The sequence below is a fragment of the Aythya marila genome (assembly GCF_965140915.1).
Source record: "Aythya marila genome assembly, chromosome: Z".
NCBI lineage: Eukaryota > Metazoa > Chordata > Aves > Anseriformes > Anatidae > Aythya > Aythya marila.
In genome coordinates, this window is record NC_139080.1 from 84,088,855 (window position 1) to 84,110,920 (window position 22,066).

At 35.0% G+C, this 22,066-nt stretch overlaps 1 protein-coding gene across 4 annotated transcripts in view; it reads left to right on the plus strand.

The window, feature by feature from the left end:
* ADGRV1 (adhesion G protein-coupled receptor V1) overlaps positions 1-22,066 on the plus strand; it is a 287,686-nt gene that overhangs the window by 59,484 nt on the left and 206,136 nt on the right. For all 4 annotated transcript variants that reach the window (XR_014319280.1, XM_082782584.1, XM_082782586.1 and 1 more), the window contains exons 28-43: positions 1,284-1,893; positions 2,847-3,062; positions 4,012-4,227; positions 5,452-5,696; positions 5,936-6,117; positions 6,857-7,668; positions 9,117-9,326; positions 13,272-13,402; positions 13,678-13,777; positions 14,807-14,986; positions 16,561-16,724; positions 17,281-17,374; positions 19,851-19,929; positions 20,412-20,550; positions 21,058-21,199; positions 21,686-21,948. Coding sequence is in view for 3 of the 4 variants with exons in the window: in XM_082782584.1 (XP_082638710.1) it covers positions 1,284-1,893; positions 2,847-3,062; positions 4,012-4,227; positions 5,452-5,696; positions 5,936-6,117; positions 6,857-7,668; positions 9,117-9,326; positions 13,272-13,402; positions 13,678-13,777; positions 14,807-14,986; positions 16,561-16,724; positions 17,281-17,374; positions 19,851-19,929; positions 20,412-20,550; positions 21,058-21,199; positions 21,686-21,948 (3,783 nt within the window). In the remaining variant the exon portion in view is untranslated. The remainder of the gene's footprint in view (positions 1-1,283; positions 1,894-2,846; positions 3,063-4,011; positions 4,228-5,451; positions 5,697-5,935; positions 6,118-6,856; positions 7,669-9,116; positions 9,327-13,271; positions 13,403-13,677; positions 13,778-14,806; positions 14,987-16,560; positions 16,725-17,280; positions 17,375-19,850; positions 19,930-20,411; positions 20,551-21,057; positions 21,200-21,685; positions 21,949-22,066) is intronic.

Consider the following 22,066-nt stretch of genomic DNA (forward strand, 5'->3'; position numbering starts at 1 on the left):
ATCATGCACATTTGTTTTGACATTTTATACTTCACTTTCTAAAGTGTATCTTTCAGCTTAAAACTAAAATCACACAGAATCACAGAATTTCTAGGTTGGAAGAGACCTCAAGATCATCGAGTCCAACCTCTGACCTAACACTAGCAAGTCCTCCACTAAACCATATAACTAAGCTCTACATCTAAATGTCTTTTAAAGACCTCCAGGGATGGTGATTCAACCACTTCCCTGGGCAGCCTGTTCCAATGCCTCACAACCCTTTTGGTAAAGAAGTTCTTCCTAATATCCAACCTAAAACTCCCCTGGTGCAACTTAAGCCCATTCCCCCTTGTCCTGTCACCAGGCACGTGGGAGAACAGACCAACCCCCACCTCGCTACAGCCTAATGTTTTATATAAGTTTAAATTTGCTTCTACTTGTTTACATTTGAGGTATGAATATTTTAAAGTAAGTGCTGATGACACAATAAATACAGCAAAGCTAAGATGATAAAGATTACACTGTTTTTAAAATGAGTTTATTTTTAACCGATCATGTCAATGACTTTGCACTGTATATAATGGAGGGGCTGGATTGTGTGCAGCTTGCAGTTGGCAATGACATGCTTAAGATCCTCCAGGTAAGGATTAAGGGACATGGAAATAAGTTATAACAATAACATGAAGTCGTAGTGGGAGTCTGTTATAGACCACCCAGCCAGGATGACAACACTGCCAAATTATTCTAGGAGATAAACTATTAGAGAGCATCGAAAGGAGGGCTACTATGGTGGTAAAGGGTCTAGGGGGCAAGAAGTAGGAGGGGCGGCTGAGGTCCCTTGGTTTGCTCAGCCCAGAGCAGAGCAGGCTGAGGGGAGGCCTCATGGCGGCCTGCAGCTCCCTCACGAGGGGAGCGGAGGGGCAGGCGCTGAGCTCTGCTCTCTGGGGACAGCGACAGGACCCGAGGGGACAGAATGGAGCTGGGACAGGGGAGGGTCAGGCTGGGTGTGAGGGAAAAGTTCTGCACCCAGAGGTGGTCAGGCACTGGGACAGGTTCCCCAGGGATGTAGTCACGGCACCAAGCTGCTGGAGTTCAAGACGCTTTTGGACTACCCTGTCAGACATGCAGCTTGATTTTGGATTGTCCTGTGTGGAGTCAGGTGTTGGACCTGATAAGTCCTGTGGTTCTTCAGTAACTCAGGATATTTTGTGATTCTGTGACTTGTCTGTATTCCATTTTACACTTTTATGTTCTTCTTTCTTACAGTACAAAGAAGTACATAAATCTTTGTGTTTTCCACTTAGGTTGTGAGAACTCATGGGTCCCTGTCTGAGGTGACTTTGTATTGGATCATAGTCTGTGATCTTACAGAAGACCTGGTCTCTGCATATGGGAATGTAACATTTGATGTTGGCCAAGTGAGAGCAAATATTACTATACAAGTTTCTCCCGATGACGTGCCTGAACTGGATAAGGTGTTTTCAGTTCTGATCATCAATGTCTCCAGTGGTCGTCTTGGAAATCATACTAATGCAACATTAACAGTTTTAGCTAATGATGATCCATATGGACTGTTCATCTTTTCTGAGAGAAACAGACCAATAAAAGTTGAGGAAGAAACAAAAAATATCTCCCTGACAATAGTAAGGCTTCGTGGTCTTCTTGGTACAGTAGTGGTTACATACAGAACTTTAGGTGATGATGAAAAGTCACCCTTTCTTCCACCTGATGTTGTTAGAGCAATACAAGGAGAAGATTATATACCCATTACTGGTTATGTGATCTTCGCAGCCAATGAAAGTGAAGCCACAATATCCTTGCCTATTTTGGATGATGATGATCCTGAGAGGTCAGAATCTGTTTTTGTGGAGCTAAACAGTACTGTTTTGATCGAGAAAGTACAGGATCGGCCAAGTAAGTGTCTTTCATATGTAAACCAAAACCAAAATATGTAGGCTAATATTTATATTTAATAGGATAAAATGCAACAATTGAAATTACAGTAAAATTTTACCTCTGCCTAACTCTGTATAGTTAAGAATCCTTTAAGTTATATTACGTATGAAGATTCTGTGTCAGCATATATTTCCTTTAGCACAAAATTTTGTCAGGGGTGGACATTTCTTTCTCCCTTTTGCATCTGCTTTATCCCAGGTGTTTTAGGCCAACTGTATTACTGTATTGGTTTTGTGTACTAATACCTGCTCACCTGTTGCTTCTGTAAAGCACAATGATAGGAAATAAGCTACTTCCACTTACTGAAAGCCAAAAAAGCCTTTTAAACATTAAGTGGTGTAGAATTGCAGCTTCATGCTGGCTTTTTAGTGTAGAGGATATTTGCCTGATCCCTTATTCAGATAAATTCAGGTCATTACAGCCTTATTTATGCTTAAGAGCTTCTTGGCATGCCTAATTTCCCTTCCCTCTTCCCCATGCATCTCCCAGATTAATCTTGATTTTAAGGGAAATGCTACGAATAATTCTACTGGGAAACTGAAAGGTTACTTATAGTTCATCATAGCTAGTGTAAAATTCTATTGTCCTACGGACAAATAAAAAGTAATTTTGCTAGTACCTCAGCTCTTCAAAGTACTGATGTTTTGTATGCTCCACAGAAGGGTAGAATAATAAGTTAGTGAAAATGTGGATTTTCTGACATAATGTGATTCAAACACCAAAAGTATGTTCATTCAGTTTGTAGTTATATTTTGTCCAAATCTAAAATAAAAATTTTGCTGAAAGCTAGTAGTGGCCAGCCACTAAACTGAGGTGTATGTCTATGAACTGTATAGCCGTATATAGGAGGCATTTCAGGCTTGCTCTAAGAGTTGTTTGTTTGTTGTTGTTGTTGTTTTTTTATATTTCAGTTGTAAATTCTCCTCGTCTTGGATCAGTGGGTGAGACTATAGCTCATGTAATTATCAATGCCAATGATGATGCTTTTGGAACACTTCAGCTTTCAGCTTCAGCTGTGCGAGTTGCTGAAAATTATGTTGGACCAATCATTAATGTGACCAGAACTGGGGGAATTTTTGCAGATGTTTCTGTGAAATTCAAAGCTATGCCAATAACTGCAACAGCTGGTAAGAAATCAAAATAGCAGAAATACACATTCTGTGTTAAACCAGAAAGAACATACTGTATGCTTCGAGTAACCAATGCAAACAAGTGTGTATTGAATACAGTCTAGTAAAACAAGTAGAAAAAATACAACTTACATCAAATTTAAAACAGTTCAGAGATATCAACACTGAAGAATGTAGCAAGAAAAGTAAGGAAAGGGATTGGCTGTTTCCCTGGTGGCTGCTCACCTTCTCAAAAAAATAAAATAAATAAAAATAAAAAATCCTGTAGTAGTATATATAGCTACTGCATAGTCCTTCGTACATATTTCAACCTGCCATGCATGACTTATTTGAGTTTATTGGAGGGAAAGTGAGAGCTGGTGACTCATCTGTGACACAGACAGAAGTCAAGCACAATTCAAGAAGACTTTTACTTTACAAATGAAAGGTAAAGCTCTCGGGAGATCCCTGAAAAGCTCCATGAGGCAACCTTATGTCCTTTGAGCAACCTTATGCTCCATGAGCAACCTTATGTCCTTTAGTAAAATCTCCAATTAAACTCTGTTTAATTTTATCTCTTGGAAAGCCAGACAACTATCAGAAATCAAATATAGGAATGTCTCAGTAATGTGATCTTCTCAATGGAAGATAATAATGGACCTTTTTTAATTGCTTCTTGGACTGACAGTGTAAACTCTGTTTTGGCCAAGATGAGATTTATTTTCATCCATCCAGATATCTAAAAGGCAGTAGGAAATAAAAAATTGTATTTCCTGCGTATGAAGATAAAGAAAAGAAAAACACACAAAAAAAACAACCCACACCAACATATGAACACAAGGGAGTGCAAAAAGAAAAGTTAAGTATTAGTGCTGATAAACATTAGTGATGTTTCATAATGAACCAGAATGACTTAATATTCTTCTGTGTTTTTATTGTTTTGTTGTTTTTTCATGTACATAACTAGGTGAGGACTACAGTGTAGCCTCATCAGATGTTGTCTTACTAGAAGGAGAAACAAGTAAAGCTGTGCCAATTTATATAATTAATGATATCAATCCTGAAGTTGAGGAGTCCTTTTATGTTCAGCTGCTGAATCAAACAACAGGAGGAGCCTTGCTTGGATCTTTGACAAGGGCAATCATAACCATTGAGGCTTCTGATGACCCATTTGGATCCTTTGGTAAACGGATTGTTATTTGTGTATTTTTTCTTCTCCAGTAGCAATCTACTGATTTGTGGGTGTGTTATTACTGGGCAATGGAATAAAAATTTTCAGAATACAAAAGAGGAAGTCTGGATGAACACAGTAAAGGACAAAATAAGATAAACTAAATTAAAGCATGTAATTAAGGGCAAATGGTGCCCTTATATATTGAAATTAAAGCATTCGGTCAGTTTATATATCAAGATTTTGTGAGACAAAGGTGGATTTTGCACTCTCCTAATGGGGATGGATTTTAATTTAATTTGTATTTTTTAATCTATTCTAAGTGTTGCATTTCTGCAATAGCTTTAAGCTTAAGTTTACATGCCAAAACCTGTTTGCATAGTGCAGTGTCATTGTTTTACAAAACAATCAGGCAAAGCAGGTTTAAATATCTGGGGAAACTGGAAAGTACAAATATGAATTAAATTGCATTCTTATATGTTCTGGTTGTTAGTTATTGTATTTTTCTTCTTTCTGTCATTATCAATAAAATGGATTGTGGACACTTTCCAAAAATAGTTTCATTACACAAGTTTTGAATGGTAATTTCAAATATTAAATGACATTTTAGAAATTTATATTTTCTATTTATTTTTCTAATTTATTTCAGTATTTCTGGTATATGTTTTCCTGCCATTTTATTTGAAAATCTTACTCTTTTGCCCTTTAGTACCCTACTTCGTTTCAGTTATTCCATTTTATCAGCAAAAGGTAAAGGAAATTGACAAAAGTAACTAATTCCACATGGATAATTCATTAACTTAATTCTTAATGACTAAAGATTTTATACAAGAAAGACTTACATTTGAAACAATTTAGATGGAATATGTTGACACATTTTTTCCACGAGTGACATAAAAATGATAAAAACTTTCTTCACTAGGAAAAATTACCTTCTTACTGTCTTGAAAAAATCATGAAAAAATCATCTTACTGTCTTGAAAAGATCATGGCTAGTCTTGAACAATGGACATGTTGGCTAAACTCTTGGGTGGGGGCTGAATTTTCATGCTGATTTTCTTTGCAGATAAAAAGTAATGACACTGAAAGTTCAATTCAAAGTTTAAACCTGATTAACATTTTTTTACTTGTGCAAATGAATGCAATCAAGTGAAATAAAATATATAATTAAGTAACTAGGATGGTGTTTTTATTGTAAATATTACTGTTAATGAAATACACCTGTTTGCACGTCAGTGTTCCAGATGACTGAATTCACTGTGGAGGAGCCTGAATTTGGATCAGTACCCATAAATCTGCCAGTAATCCGCAACGCTGGGACACTTGGTAACGTTACTGTTGAGTGGGTTGCTACCATTGGTGGACACCCTGCTGATGAGGACTTGCAGGTTGCCTCAGGCAATATTACTTTTGCTCCTGGGGAAGCCTTTCAGATGCTACTATTGGAAATCCTGGCTGATGATGTCCCAGAAATAGAAGAAGTAAGTCAAGCAGTTACATCTTCCTTGACGATGGTATTAGTTTTGACTTGTTCTAGAAATATATATGATGGAAAACAAGAAATGTTCCAGCAGGAAGGTGCTAGAATTTCTTGTTATACTTTGCTTGTAATTGTTGTTAGAAAAAAAAACAACAACAACAACAACAAACAAACAAACAAACAAAAAAACAACACAAATTGTCTAGCTGCATTATTTCTTTTTCTTTTCTTCTCTTTGAGATTGTCCGTGTAGAATTAACTCAGGCCTCCAATGGTGGTGCTATTGGGTTAGATGGTGTGGCAAATATTATAATACCTGCCAATGATAATCCTTATGGCACAGTTTTCTTTCATCAATCCTTGTATCGAGTCCAGGAGCCACTAGAAAGAAATCTGCTGGCAAACATAACAGTCAGGCGAAGGTTTGTATGTTTGCTCTATTTATAATTACTATTTTTTCTTTACTTTCGTTTTCACTATAATGACAAATTTCAAGCTCCTCTCTGCAAATGTGCATCAATTCTTTGACCTGCCGTCTCAACATATTTTCACTTCAAACACGTTGTTTTTGAAGTAGATGTCTGCTTATTACATAAATTACTTAAATGTAGTATACATAGAAATGCACAATGTAAACTCAATGCACACAGTGTACTATTCATTTTGTCTTTTTAATCAAATCATTTAAACCTGCATGGTAGCCTGTTCCTGTGATTTGAACAGGAGGACAAAATGGGCCAGCCCTTACAGGATGAAAATAAGAGAAGGAAAAGAGGTTTTATGCATGTGATCCTAGAAGAAGGGTGATAAGTCTGGGTGTTGCTGGTGAGGAGAGCTGCCAAGTCCTGAAGAAGACTAAGTTAATTCTAATTCCTAGAACCACATGTTTACAAATATGCATTTTTAACAGACTGCTACCTAAGCTATAAATAATCAAACTTGCTATCCACAAAAACAAACAAACAAACAAACAAAAAACAACAGATAACTCAGTTAGTCTGGTACTAGCTTCAAAAGAAATGCATTTTAATATATTGTTTGGAATTTTTCAGCAATTCAGAAAGGGTCAGTTGATTTTGTTCTCTTCTATTATTAACCCAGAAACATGTAGAATATTAGACATCCTTTGTCAACTAATTATTTTATTATAATCTCTTTTAGTGAGGGGAGATTTGGTCAGCTGCAGATTTTCTACAGCACTTCTGAGACTGACATTGTAGCTCTTGCTGTGGAGCAAGATCAGGATATCCTGGCCTATTACGAGTCTCCTGTACAAGGAATTCCTGACCAACCATCCACGACCAGAGTGAATGTGTCAGCAGCAAGTGACCCTGTGTATTCCTGTGCAGCTCAGTGCCTAAAAGAACAAGCATGTTCGGCCTTTACATTTTCCAGTGCCTCAGGGATACCTCTCTGCCTTTGGCTGACGTCAGATATCAGCCCATTAACTAACACTTCAGGGTTCTGGACCTACAAGAAAAATGTTACCAGTGCATTCGGCCTTTTCAGCACACAAGCCATTGCTGGCAGTGATTATGAACCTGTTACAAGACAGTGGGCCATAATGCAGGAAGGGGAAGAGTTTGCAAATCTGACAGTAACCATACTGCCTGACAGCCTGCCAGAACTGGATGAGAAATTCACTATAACACTTTTGAAAGTAGAACTGATGAATGTCTCAGCCAGCTTAAAAAAACAACCAACCATAGGACAGCCAAACACCTCCACAGTTATCATAATGATGAACGGAGATGCATTTGGAGTGTTTAAGATCTACAGTGTAAGTCCCAATGCAACCGAGAACGGTCTGTATGTTGAAGTAGAGGAACATCCTCAGACCACCGTGCAGCTAATGATACACAGAACAGAAGGCAGCCTGGGACAAGTGGCAGTGGAATGGCGTGTCACTGGTGGGACTGCTACTCCAAACTTGGATTTTATAGGTGCCGGTGAGACTCTGGTGTTTGCTGAAGGTGAGACAAGGTCTTGTTTTGACTTCTGTTTTATAAAACTAAGAAAAAGAAAAAAAGAATGTGACAAGTACATGATACTGTGGATGTTTTGACAAATGATGTCTTATTGTTAGGCTAAATCTCCCTGAATGCTAAGGATATGTGTGCAAAAGAGTATGTTTTTTCATCAGCATGTAGCATTATCCACCAGAACACACACAGTGGTAGCAAAGCACAATGAAATATCTAAAGAATAAATATCTAAGGGTTTTTATTAAAGAAATATTGCAGTGTGTACTATAAAGATTTCCTTTACCACATAAGTAAGGATTAATAAAGCAGCCGAAGACAGTTTTTACAGCAAGGATAATGGAAATGAGAATCAGGCCGAAGTGGTCTTTTGTTAGCCCTCAGTCACTACAGTACTAATTTTTCATGACATCTCTTTAAATTCTGAGATCGTTTTGTAAAATAACAGAACATACTTAAACGTAAAGTAACAGAACAAACTTAAAAGAATTGCAAACAGGACAAACAAGTCACTCACAAACATTATATAAGTACCACTCAGCATGCTGTATTTTATGATATATTTTATATTTTTAAAGTCTGACTTAATTGAACTGATATTTTGAAAGCAATTTCCCGGAGTGTAGTAAAAATTCTAGTGTGCTAGCTTGATAAATCATCCGAATGGTAAGGTATGGCTGCTGGCAATGATTCTGAGTCTGACATGTAATTACATTACCAGTTATAAGTTTAGTAAAAACTGATTTTGAAGTGTTTTGAAAGACAATCTAGCAGGAAATACACGTGTATTCTGTAAATTGGTATTCTCATGATCATAAAACACAGCTGGGTTATGCACACGCACTGAACAACAGGATTGTGTTGTAAATTTTAATGGATATATAGCGACTAGAGATTAACAGTGTTTGCTGCTTACATTATTAATCTTTGATAGTCCCAAAGGCAAGGAACTAACAAAATGTCAGCCCATTCCAATGCATTCCCTGGCTCAGTAAATGTACTCATATTGAGTGTACACCCATGTGTATATGGTTCATCAGAGAGTTTAGCACCTGGTGATTTTTTTTTTTTTCAAGAATGATATTCCCCCTTTCCAAGTTAAATTTTAAAGTCATAGAATTTGTAATGAAAATAAAGAATTCTAGGCATTCAGAAATAATCCCTATATAATTAAATTCTACATAGTATATTTAATGATGTGATTTTTTTATTGGCTTAATGTGACTGATCAATAGTAATTAAATAAAATTTGATAATGATGTTCACTGACTTACAGAAAGATCTAAGTTTGTTTCATACAACTTTAATGTTTTTTTTTTTTGTTGTTGTTTTTTTTTTTTTTTTTTTTGTAATTAATTATTTTCAAAACAAGATTATTAAGTCTTTTTACAAGGTGGTTTCCAAGTGGACACACATTGTATACATTCTTCTCCTTGCAGGTGAAACAAAGAAGATGGTCACGCTGCCCATTATAGATGATCCAGAGCCAGAGGATGATGAAAGTATTGAAATCAGCCTGGTCCATACTGAAGGAGGGAGTCGAATTTTGCCCAGTTTTGACACTGTCACAGTGATTATTCTGGCCAGTGACAATGTGGCAGGAATTATAAGCTTCCATACAGCCTCAAGATCTGTTATTGGTCGTGAAGGTGTGTTCCTTGTGTTGACCACGCTCAAATTTTAATGTCAGTTTTTATCTTTGTGCTTTCTGTTGATAATGACTCCCAATTATGGTGTTTCACTCTTCAGAGAACACCAGCAAGCAGAGAATATCCACATACTTCACATGTACTTTGAACTGTTGCAAGCATTCATAGAATCGCAGAATGGTTAAGGGTGGAAGGCACCTCTGGAGGTCATCCAGTCCTTTCCCCCTCAAGCAGGGCTACCTAAAGCAGGTTGCTCAGGACCATGTCCAGGCTTTTGAGTATCTCCAAGGAGATACTCAAAAACTTGAGTATCTTGAGTAACTCCAAGGAGATACCCCACAACCTCTCCGGGCAACCTGTGCCAGTGCTCCCACACAGCACAGAAGTGCTGCCTAATATTCGGAGGGAACCTCTTGTGCTCCAGTTTGTGCCCACTGCCTCTTGTCCTGTCCCTGGGCACCACTGGCACGAGCCTAGCTCTGTCCTCTTCCACCTTCCCTTCAGGTGTTTATGGACACTGCTGAGATCCCCCTGAGCCTCCCCTTCTCCAGGCTGAGCAGTCCCATTTCTCTCAGCCTCTTCCCATCCCTCGATCATACAATAATAATTTGGTATGGAACAAACATTTGCGTTATTGTTTTAAAGAATATGTTGCATGTTTCATCTACAGTCTGATGCAGTGTCGCAGAGGATGATAATAGTACTGGTGGTGATTGCTTTAGATGGCCTCTGATAGAATACGTGAAAGGGCATCATAACCTTTTGTTTCTTATCTAGGTATGGTTTGTGTTAATTCTGTGCCAAGCCAGCTGTGGTATGATTATCTAAGAAGAGCTGTTAATGAGCACAAGGAATTAATACAAACTGTCGCAGTCCCAAAGGTTATGGTGACCCTGAATACTTTCAACTGCTTAAATGTTATTCATAGCATGCTACCAAATGCTGGCTGCTTGAAACTCAAGTACTTGGCTATAGTTCTATTAGTATATATAGTTATTATTATATTAAATTTTTGCAGGTTGTGAAAAGAAATAGTTCATTACCTTCCAGCAAGAAAAAAAAAATAGGTGTCTTTTATTAAAAAAGAGAGAAAGAGAGAAACAGAGAAACAGAGAAAGAGCAAAAGAGCTAAGGCATTTGGATTATTTTAGTTTTTTTGTCAAAATATTTTTTTTCATTTCAATGCAAAATTTACCAGACATAAATCCAAATATTATTAACAGTTACTGTGTTACTAAAAATTTTCTGTTAGCTGAATAAATTGTGTTTTCACAATGTGCATGTTATTTTTTACCTTATTGAGGATAAGTGTAGTATTTTTTATTGGACAGGGGTCTGCAACAGTCATGTAACTGTATTACAAGAAAATGCACTGCAGTAGCTTAAAGTAATGAGGAAGTGGTTGATGCTCCTGTCTTCACAGTGCTAAATACCCACCTCTGTTTCTCTATGTAAGAGATACATCACTTATGAAGTCACAATGTAGAAATATAAAAGTATGGATAAGGATTAAGTATTAAAACAAATATTGAATTTAGCCTAATAACACTTTCAATCTTCAGAAATCAATTAGTGTTCATATTAGCATTTATTGCGTATAGAAATACCAAAAAAATCTTGGTAAAGCTGACAGGAAATGTGGGTCAGTAAATAACTACTTGGAATCTGTAGTAATGACTTCAAGTTTCTTCTCAGTGTTTGGATTATAGTGGAACAGCTTTCTATATCTTACAGCATTTTTTCCCAGTCTTCAATGAAAATTCATTGTAACTTATATATTGAAATAAGCTTTGTCTTATTTGTGTGTGTGTGCATGTGTGTGTGTGTTTTCCCAATGGTATTAAACCATTGAAACCACCTTTCTGTTAAATCTTTATTTCTTTGTAATGGATATGCAAAATTCTCAAATAGAATATAGTGGATTGCAGTGCAGTGTTAAACTTAGCCTCAGTTAAATTTGTTAAATTTAGCCTCAGAAGAACCTGTAAACTGGGAGTCTACCATCCAGATATCTGACTGTAGAAGTGGAATCCTTGTGATATCAATAAATTTTGAATTCCTTAATTTTCTTAGAAGCAACATGGACCAACTTAAGCCAAAGATGTCGACATCAGTACATCTCTGAGACTTACCTGAAGTTGGAAATGTTGAGGCTGAATATTTATCATTTATGTATTTGAAAATGGGTGTATACAGTTTTTGTATTACTTCTCTAAAATATTAAATTTTATTTAAGTATATTAAGGGCTCTTGAAGTTAATAATTCTTTTCTCTTTCATTGGTAGCCAATATACATGCATATCTCTGACTCTTCCTTACAAAAAAAAGAAATGTAACTATAAAATTTTCAGATTTTTCTTGCCAGTTTTAGTTGTACAATGCTGTACATTTCTGTAAGGTAATAGAGTAGAATAGCAAGATAGCATCCTAACTTGCTGCTCTCTGAATTGCATAATCAAAGAGACTAGTTGGGCAGTTATAATAACTAATGTTATTATAACATTATCTTATGTATTGTAAATTCTTCAACAAACAAAAGAAGTCTCATGTTTTTACACATCTCAGAATTGTAGATTTCTACATATTTCATGTCTCTGAAAGCCTATGCAGTACAAAATGTGCTGTCAAACTTAATTTCTGTGGACCTGAAAAATGCTTGTGAAATATGAATTCCATATACGTACATATTATAAATAAGCATCTGTGCTCTATTGTGAATGTTTTGAAAAATATTGCCTACTACTAATTGCCATGTTAATATAACTTTCTAATTTCACATTTCCACGTTTAAAATATATAATGGAAATTTTACAATAAGTTGTGAATATAAAACTATTTTCTACATTTTACAAAGCCCACTAAGAGGTCTGCTCCTTTTAATTAAAGTGCCTCTGGGGTTAAATGTTATAAATGTGCAAAATACCATAACATTTGCTTCCTTTATATGCACATTGTCCAGCAACACTGATTACCTCTGAGATTATAAGAAATTATTAACATTTTCTGAATGTTTTGTTTTGTAACAGTGACCTTATTTGTAAGTTCAAACTCACATAAATGGAACTTACAGATAATTATAAGCATTTTTTTCTGCATGCACTGAATAAAGTCACAAGACAGTGCAAATGTTCAAATAATGTGTATTCTTTGCAGGGAACTGTTGTAGAAAACTATTATTACTGTTGGTATATACAGCAGTTACTGTTTTGTGCAGTTTACAGACTCATATTGCTCTAATGTTTGCACATGTATTCATGAGCATTCCCTTTCTAAGTTATTCATCTATACCAAGTTCCCTCAGCCGAAGAACGGCTGGGCCTGTTCAGCCTGGAGAAGAGGAGGCTGAGGGGAGACCTCATCACAGTCCACAACTTCCTCGTAAGGGGGTGTCGAGAGGCAGGAGACCTTTTCTCCATTAACACCAGTGACAGGACCCGCAGGAACGGGGTTAAGCTGAGGGAGGGGAAATTTAGGCTTGACATCAGGAGGGGGTTCTTCACAGAGAGGGTGGTTGCACACTAGAACAGGCTCCCCAGGGAAGTGGTCACTGCACCGAGCCTGTCTGAATTTAAGAAGAGATTGGACTGTGCACTCAGTCACATGGTCTGAACTTTTGGGTAGACCTGTGCGGTGTCAAGAGTTGGACTTGATGATCCTTAAGGGTCCCTTCCAACTCAGGATATTCTATGATTCTATGATTCTATGATATGTTCATAGTTCTTTCCAAGTGTGAACTAAAAATGGAAAAAAACTTGAAGAGTTTAAGTTTAGGATTTTCTTTTGTGATATATAACTACTGTGAAATTCAAATTAACAATTAAAAATATCAATATCTTTCAGAAAAAATACTTTAACTGTGTGATGCATGTTTTTGACTTCTCATTTTTATAACTAACATGTAGAAAAAGAGACCTTGAAACATTGCAACTTGTCCTTTATTCCTAGGAGAACAACTACAATTCCACATCATAAGAACTCCTCCAGGACTGGGAAATGTTACTGTTGAGTGGAAGATAGTAGGACATAATGTAAAACAAAATTTTGCAAACTATTCTGGAATACTTTTTTTTCCTGAGGTAAGTCCATAAACAGTGATGTTGGCTACTGGAAAACACTGTGATTGGAACTGATCTGAGAAAAAGTGTGCTTTTTTAACAGTCTTTGTTTCTTGATTTGTTTATTTAATTTCTCACTTACTTTTGGACTTACAAACTGGAGGGAGATTGCAGTTCTTGATACTTTTCATAAAGAAATTATTCAAAATACTTGTAATTATTACTTAATATTATTGTAATTATATACTTGTGTTTTATAAAATAAAGGCTAATCAATTTACCCTTAAAACCAATAGGGGATGTTGAATACAATATTATATGTCGATCTGCTGGATGACCATATTCCTGAAGAAAAAGAAGAATACCAAGTCATCCTATACAACATAAAAACAGAAGGTAATGCAGAACTATAGCAATCTACATCTTAAAAATACCATTTAATAATACAATATTTTTAATTTTCTTAATTCATTTTGGAGGTATAAGACTGAGCAAACTGCAGCTGCTATGCAAAGTTCATTAACATTTTATTGAAATAGACTTGGTCCTTATGTACGTATATATAAACCCCAGAGTGTCTCCACAAATACACTTTTTAAAATACATTTTTAATACATATTTTTTAAATACAGGTTTTTAATCCTGACTTAATTCTGCCTATTTAATTCAGTGGTTGTTTCTTCCCTTAATATGAATGCACACTTGAGTTTACTAATATGTCATGGATAGAGTTGCCGTGAAACACGCAGATATTTTTATCTTTTAAAACGATCTTGTCAAGCTGCAGACTTACTGATCTGTTCCTGAATTCAAGGTCATCAGAATATTTTATTCTTGCCATTAAAATTATAGTGAGAAAAGAAGCCTTAAACTGCATCTGTTCTGAAATACCTTTTCTCAAACTGAAATTAATGTCCAAACACCAAACTAACTTGACATGTATTGTGTTGCTGTGAGGTGCCTTATCAACTTCTGAGAGTCACTGTGACCCAACAGGATAAGCAAAATTATTCATAAAAGCAACAGTTGGAAAACAGATCAGTTTATTGATGTAATGATTGTGAAGTGGAATATAGTTTTAAGCCTTTGGAGGTACTTCCTGGGAAAATGTTTTATTTCCTTTTAAAATATAGGGTATTTGGGGAAGTTGATATTTGGCACTGGCTTGTTAAGTTTTCTTATTTTTTAATACATTTTTGTGACTTTGTACTTGGTATGCATAAAATTTCTGTTTCTATTTGTTATAGAATGTAAGTATACAAAGATGTGTAGGTCCCACACCATCCACATACTTCAGTGAGCTTTGGTTTCATGGTATTTGCATGGCTACTGACCATCATTTAAATGTTATATTAACAATAATATAAGACAAAAATATTACTTGCATAACACTTCATTCACTGCAGTCTACTGATTCTCTTGCAGGAGTTTCTTCTACAGGTGCTGCTGTTTTGGATAGTCAAGGATATGAAGCTGTTCTAACAGTAGAAGCTAGTGATGAACCACATGGAATCTTGAATTTTGCTTCTACATCCAGGGTGGTTTTAATACCAGAGGAAAACAAAACGATTCAGCTTTTTATTAACAGAGAATTTGGATCTCTAGGTCTGTATAACAACACCAAGAGAACAGAAGTTTTGTTTTGATTATTATTAAGCAAATAAAAGCCATGATAATGAGGCCAGAAAGTTTGGAAAAATCTTGATTACAGTTGGTATTTTTTTCAGAAATTCTAAGCTTCTTTCTGAAGACTTGTAAACTAAATATTACTTATAAAATCCTCATTAATACAGCAAGGGATCTGAAAGCTGTAACATAATCGGGTGGCTATTAAAGTTACCATATTTTTGTCTAATGAGTCTGTCTCAAAGCATAAGTCTCTTCAGAAGAAATAGAAAACATGAGAAAAGTGACATGTACATACATCCCACATATTTTTTCTTTGAATTTCCGGAAGTCAGCACCTTAGGAATGTCATACGGAAAAAGTTGTGTCCAGACCACTGAATTCAATTTATCTGTCTCCGCTGACAATTTCTGATTCCGCTTTGAATCACTTTATCCATTAACATCCTTTAAACTATATAGTATTCAATTCTATAATGCAATAGTGTGCTTTGTGGGAAACAAAAAAAAAAAAAGAAAAAGAAAAACAAAAAGCACTTGTGTTTGTTGCCCGAAAATATCAACTTACATTGTGAGAAAACATGTATAATAATTTCCTATTTGCCTTTTTGGACCATATTTAGACCTCGGTGATAATTTGTCTGTTTCTTTTGCCATACTTGTTTTGAAATGAAGTAACGTTTACAATGCTTTTCAAGATCTGGAGACACCAGAGAGTTACAGAGGCATTTTATTTTAATGACACTATTTTTCCATTTACTTTTTAATACCAATTCATACTCTAGTTTAGTCGTCAGTAAACTAATGCTTTAAGGTAACTGTTCATAGTAAGTGCAAGACCTCTTACTGAATTCAAATAAGCGTCATTATTTATTTATTAATTAGGACTCTTTTATCCCTTACATTTTATTTCATACAGAGCAGCTTTTAATTTCATCTGTCACTTTATTTCAGGATCACACTCGTTATGTTTGCCACTTGACTTACCCTACGAGATTACTGAGAGGTGGTTTTATTCTCAAAACTATAATGTATAACTTGGTAATATTTATCTGTGTGTCCCCTAATTTTAATCTCTATTGAAGTTTGTCAATCTGCCCAGAAAAGTATCTAGATTTATTAATCTGTGTTTCCTAGCACTGTCATTAGAGCCTTTCTTAGATATCAGTCATTCCCAAAAAGTGCCCTTGTTGCAAAAACTCATATTAATGATACACGAGATGTCCCACCTAGTCTTTTAGCAATTTCGTATTTATGGTCCACAGAACTTCAAATTTCTGGATGCATTTGGACCCAATGATTTTTGAGTCTTGTGCAGACAGACAAGTCAGTAAAGGTCAAATTGAAGGCACATTGATAACGGTAACAAAGGTACACCAGCTCCAATATACTTTGGATTAGTCTTTTAATCCTTCTGTTTTGCAGTTAGTCTCTTCATTTTGTGGATGAGGATTTGATCTCTTGTCTTTATCTATTCCAGTGAACATTATATAAGAACTGAAAAACAAATGTGCTTTGTTTTTTTTTTTTTTTTCTTCCTCACAAATTAAACAGGTACTATCAATGTTACGTATGCCACAGCTACAGGATTGCTCACTGTAAGTAATCAGACAGAAGAGACCGTGGCTGAACCAGGAGCTGATTATGTACCTGCTTCTGGCTCACTGATTTTAGAAGAAGGAGAAACATCAGTTGCCATAAATATTACTATTCTAGAGGTAACCTCTAAACCTTTTAATTCTGTACTTTTCTGTATGATTTCAAAGGGGAATATTTTGGAAACTAAAGCTTGCAGCCATTATTTGAAGCCATGTATTATATTTCATTATCATTTAGAAAGATGGTTTCAATCTTAATATTAAAATCACAAGGGATCAAATAGTCACAGAAAACATCTCTACCTCTTGTCTAAAGGTAATAAAGTTGTCTCATTAAAACTTTACTAACTATCTAGTAGTACCTAGAACAGTGTGCTTCATGGCTGGCTACAGGCTCGTTGTTGGAGATACATGCCTCTAAAATTGGTCAGTAATTTATTTGCAAGGATAGTTTATCATCGCCACAGGATCTTTTTCATGATATATAATGTCTTACTTCATAATTCTTTCATGATAATCAGTTTCAGACCCAATAAAATTATTTCAGGAAAACAAAAAAATGAATTCCAGTGTCACAGTAATATTAGAGACTTGTTGTGTGTTCCTTTTTGTTGACTTTTGTGGAAGTTTCTTAAAGGAAAATGAGAAGAGTATGTATTGCATTTGTGTTTTGCAGGATGATATACCAGAGGTGCAAGAATTCTTCTTGGTTAATTTAACTTCAGTGGAACTCATCATGAACCATTCAACATCATCCCCACCTAAGCTTGGTAAAACATCTTATACCAAATTATTTTTACTTTTCCTTTTTAATGGTTTAGATTATATTACCTTGGGAGATTATCATTATTCCTCTTACTTACCAACTGTTACCAATGGTTATTTAGAAGAAATATCATAGAATATGAAATAGATTTATATTTATACTTAATCTCTTGCTTTTTAAACTCTGGGAAAATTACAAACTAATTTTCATAGAGGAGTTAGTAATTATCAGTTGGAAAGCACAATTATTTGAAAAGTTTATTGGTGATTTTTTCATCTGATTTTCATTTACAAACTGCAAAACGGAAAAAAAAAAAGTCAAAAAACCCTTTATGTGGCTACTCTGCTCACTCATTTAAAAGTCTGTTTTTATTCTTTTATCACTTTTAGGAAACATATTTTATGGTTTTCCTACTCTTGCAATGATCTTTATTATTTGCTTAGTCTGCTTCTCATTTTGCTTCAGTAGAATAGTAGTCCTTGGCTTTAAGAACTGTTGGATTATCCTGTGGTACTAAAGACTAGGTATATAATTTCATACATCTTCTTTGACTCTTTTCCCTTTTCTTTGCATGCTTATAGAAGTGACTGAGTTAATTCGTTACAGATTGAAAGGTAACTTGCAAGACTCACTGCCGATTTGTGAATAGTTGAGTCTAAAATATGAAAGGAGTAGCATGTAAGAATGAAGGATTCATCCAAACTAAACTGTGTTGTATAATCTCACTTTCTCTTTGTCTGTCTCCTTGAACCATGACCATTTAACACTGATGTGATACTGCATTGGGTCAGCTTTACTTACAATGAGAAAATAATAGTTTTAAGTCATAAGGCAAAAATGTGTTCACATAACATGTCACAGTGAATTCTGTTATCAGCCAGTTTTTTAATCTTGTTTTCTGCATTGGTGTGTTTTTATTTGTTATGGTTGAAAATGTAGGTCCTAGTCAGGGCCACGCCTTCCTTCAAGATTTCTAGCAATCCAATACCCTATCCAAGATACTTGAACGAGTTCTAATGAGGGGTCTAATATCAGAAGAGATGTGTATTCTGCATGTGTTACAGGCATGTAGTCAGTTCTACACATCTGGCTTTTATTGCATGCAGTGCTGCTGCCATGGCCATCTGTATGCCCTATGTTAAGTAAGCCTGCTGTCTGTGATGAACAAGTGAACATGCCAAGCTTAAGTGACCTATGTTTCTGATTGAGGTTTCACTCAAACAGCATAAAGATAGTTTTGCTATTTTGTCCATTCTGCTCTTGAGAGCAAACTCTTAGAGATCCTGGGTGAACAGATCTGACTTCAAAGTGACATGGGAAAATGCGGATAAGGAGTGAAGCAAAAATGTCTGTAATTACCAGAACTCCCTCAGGATTCGTAAACCTCAGTAACATTTCTGTTGTCTGTGTAGAGCTATTTTCATCTCTACCTCATAGTGACAGGCTTAGATTCATGGTAATAATCTTCTACTTTTGTTCAGTTTTATCTGAATTGATGGAAAAATGTATGTGGATCTAAATATAATGTACTTATGGCAGACTCAGTGAAGTCAATTTGGTTTTAGAAAGTAAGCTGAAGTTTATAAAAAGTAAACTGAAGTAAGTTAAGGTAGTTGTGTGGTGCTGTTGTCTGAAAAACAACAACCTATTTTCTGAGAAGTATTAAGTTTTGACTGTAAAGTTCTGGTCTCTGAAGTTAGTGGACTTTTCTGACATTAAACTATTATTTGGAGTTTTTCACACTGCAGTGTATTCAATTACTATTTCAGGCTAATTGTAAATATCTGTATGTCTTTATGGAGCAGTAAAGTATGCAAAGTACTGTATATTACAGTATATACTGTATACTGTATATACTGTAAAGCAGTAAAGTACTGTATATTACAGTAGTATATATGTAGTGTATATTACAGTACTTTACTGTAAAAAAAAATATATTTGTGAACACCCCACAAATAAATTAATAATTGTATATTTGTAGTGGAATCTGAGGTGTGCCATTAGGATGTATGATGAGGCACTGAAGCACGAAAAGAAGATGAACTACTGAATCATTTATTATTCTTCCTTATTGTCTTTCTCATACTCAGAATGGCACAGTCTGCGAAATGTTGAATGTCATCATAATAAACACTTATAGTGAAGACAAATTAAGATTCCATTGCAAATCTAGACTTTATTATTTCCTAAAGTTTTATGTGCTCTTTAAATTTCTAAATTTGCTTTTTCTATTTCTTTTTTTTTTTTTTTTTTTTGGTATGCATTATTAAATATTACAGTGCTAATTCTAGACATGTTATTGCACTTCTAGTAGTAAGGACTCGTTCCAGTTATCTTAGCCACTCCTATTTTCTCCTACACATATTTTTTTTTTGGAAAGAAACTCTAATATTAGTACAGATTAAATAATTGATCCTTGAAAATCAAGATAATTGATTTTATTGTTCTTTAATTTTTTGTCTTTCTGTTTTTCCTTTTAGATGTGGAAGGTTTAGCTTCTCAAATTGTTATTGATGCTAATGATGGTGTAAGAGGAGTAATTGAATGGGAAGGTACCAAGTAAGTCTCGTCTGAAGAACTCACTGTGCCAATTAGTGATTGGTATTGCCCATTTTCTTTCTAAAAGTAAAACTCCTGTTAAAAATAAGGCCATGTCTTTGAGATGGTAAAGTAATCATTCAATTCAGCTGAACTAGAAAGTGGGATTCCCACACTGAAAACAAAATTTACTCTTCATCTAATCAGAATTCTTTTACTTATTACTACTTCCACTGTTGTCCTTTTATATTACCAATTTGCCTAACCTCCCCAGCCTGCATCAACTCTTCCAGCCTCACCATTCATACAAGAAAACAAACAAAACAAAACAAACCTCCTGTTACTTAATTCCATGTAGATAAGAAAAAAAAAAAAAAGTAAAAAGGATGCGTTAGAGAACTATAATGTAGGGAACAATTCAGAGTAGAAATGTAATAAAAATATACCATCTTTTTTAAAAGAACATAATCAGTGAACATTGAGAATTTTTATTTTTATTTTAGATTTGAAGTTAGTGAATCTCATGGGAATCTGACAGTAATGGCTTACCGAAACAGAGGATCATATGGCAATGTGTCTGTATTTTTTTATGCCCAAAATTTGGAGGCCCAACTGGGTTTGGATTTTAATGTAACCTCAAGGGTAAGAAGCAACTCTAAATCTAGTACTTTTTATTCTTTCAGCTTCCATAAAAGAATATCTTCTTGATTATTCTGCCGAATGATCAGTAGTGATGCTAGATGTTTCAATTTGTTTCAGTTGCTTTGGAAACCTGAATAGAATGAAATAAAAATATTCTTATTCTTACTATTTCTTTCTTTCTTTTTTTTTTAATATTTTTTAATATAAAGCAAAATGTAAACATTCAAACATCTATTTCAAATTTAATTTTGATTAGACATACAAACTTTTTCATAGATGATTTTTGCAACAGGACTTTCAAAATAAATTATTCTTTCTTGTCCTCATTCTGTAATGTGCTGAACCTTTATATCTCTGATTCAATCAGTTTATAAGGAACAGAGAATATGGCTCTTCATATGCTTTCCCTTCTTTCCTATTTCACAGAATTCTGTTTACCATAGTCAAAAATTTATGTGTGCTATTAACTGATGTAAGTATTCGGTGCTTTATGTGTTTCAACGCTAGACTCTTTTTTTTGCTGATGGAGAAAGGCATAAATCTGTTGATGTCATGATTTTTGATGATGAGATTCCTGAAGGTGATGAGAAGTTCCAGTTAATTTTAACAAATCCATCTCTGGGGCTGGAATTAGGGGAGAACACAACAGGTAAAACTTAGTTTTAATGTTCCATTTCTTTAGAATTCTGTGGCACACATTTTAATTTCACTTTTCTGAATAATCATATTTCAGAAAGCACCATTGCCCTGCTATGGTGAATCTTTATACTCCTTTGGAAGGTTCTGAAACATCCCTGTGAAATCTGTGCAATTAAAAAGTTTATATGTAAAGCAATGAATCAAAAAGCACGAAGATGAGTTTTTCAATGTGTACTACCTCACTGAACTGAGGTCTTTTTAGAGATTTCCTAATCCTTTTCTAGGAGAGGCTATATTCTTCCTGTCTAGAAATCTTCCTAGTTAAAGTGAAATGCCTTCCCATTCTCTTCAGGTAATGTCATGGACACATAAGCATTATATACACACTAAAGGAAGAATGTATTTGTGTTTATGTTATGTATTATGTTACTATATAGGTATATTTATATTTTACTGTGTTAACCAAAGAATATTTTCATTATTTCTTTTTCAAAAGCTACAATTACTATACTTGCCAATGATGATGGCCATGGAGTTTTGTCATTCAATAACAGTGATCACTTCTTCCTGAGAGAGCAAACGTCTATCCATTTGATGGAAAGTGTAGCAGTATTGAATATTATCAGAGAACCACCTCAGGGAATATTTGGCACTGTGACTGTTCAGTATCTTGTAAGTGAGATTAATTCTTCAGAGGCAACAATGGATTTGACCCCTTCTCAAGGATATATTGTGCTCGAAGAGGGAGTCAGGTTCAAGGTAATATACTAGTTATTACCAGAGAAGTGTAGGAGGCTTTTTTTTGGAAATATTGGAGATTTCAGAAATGTCTGTGCTTTATCTTGTTTATTTTTCCTTCTTTTTTTCATTCATAAAG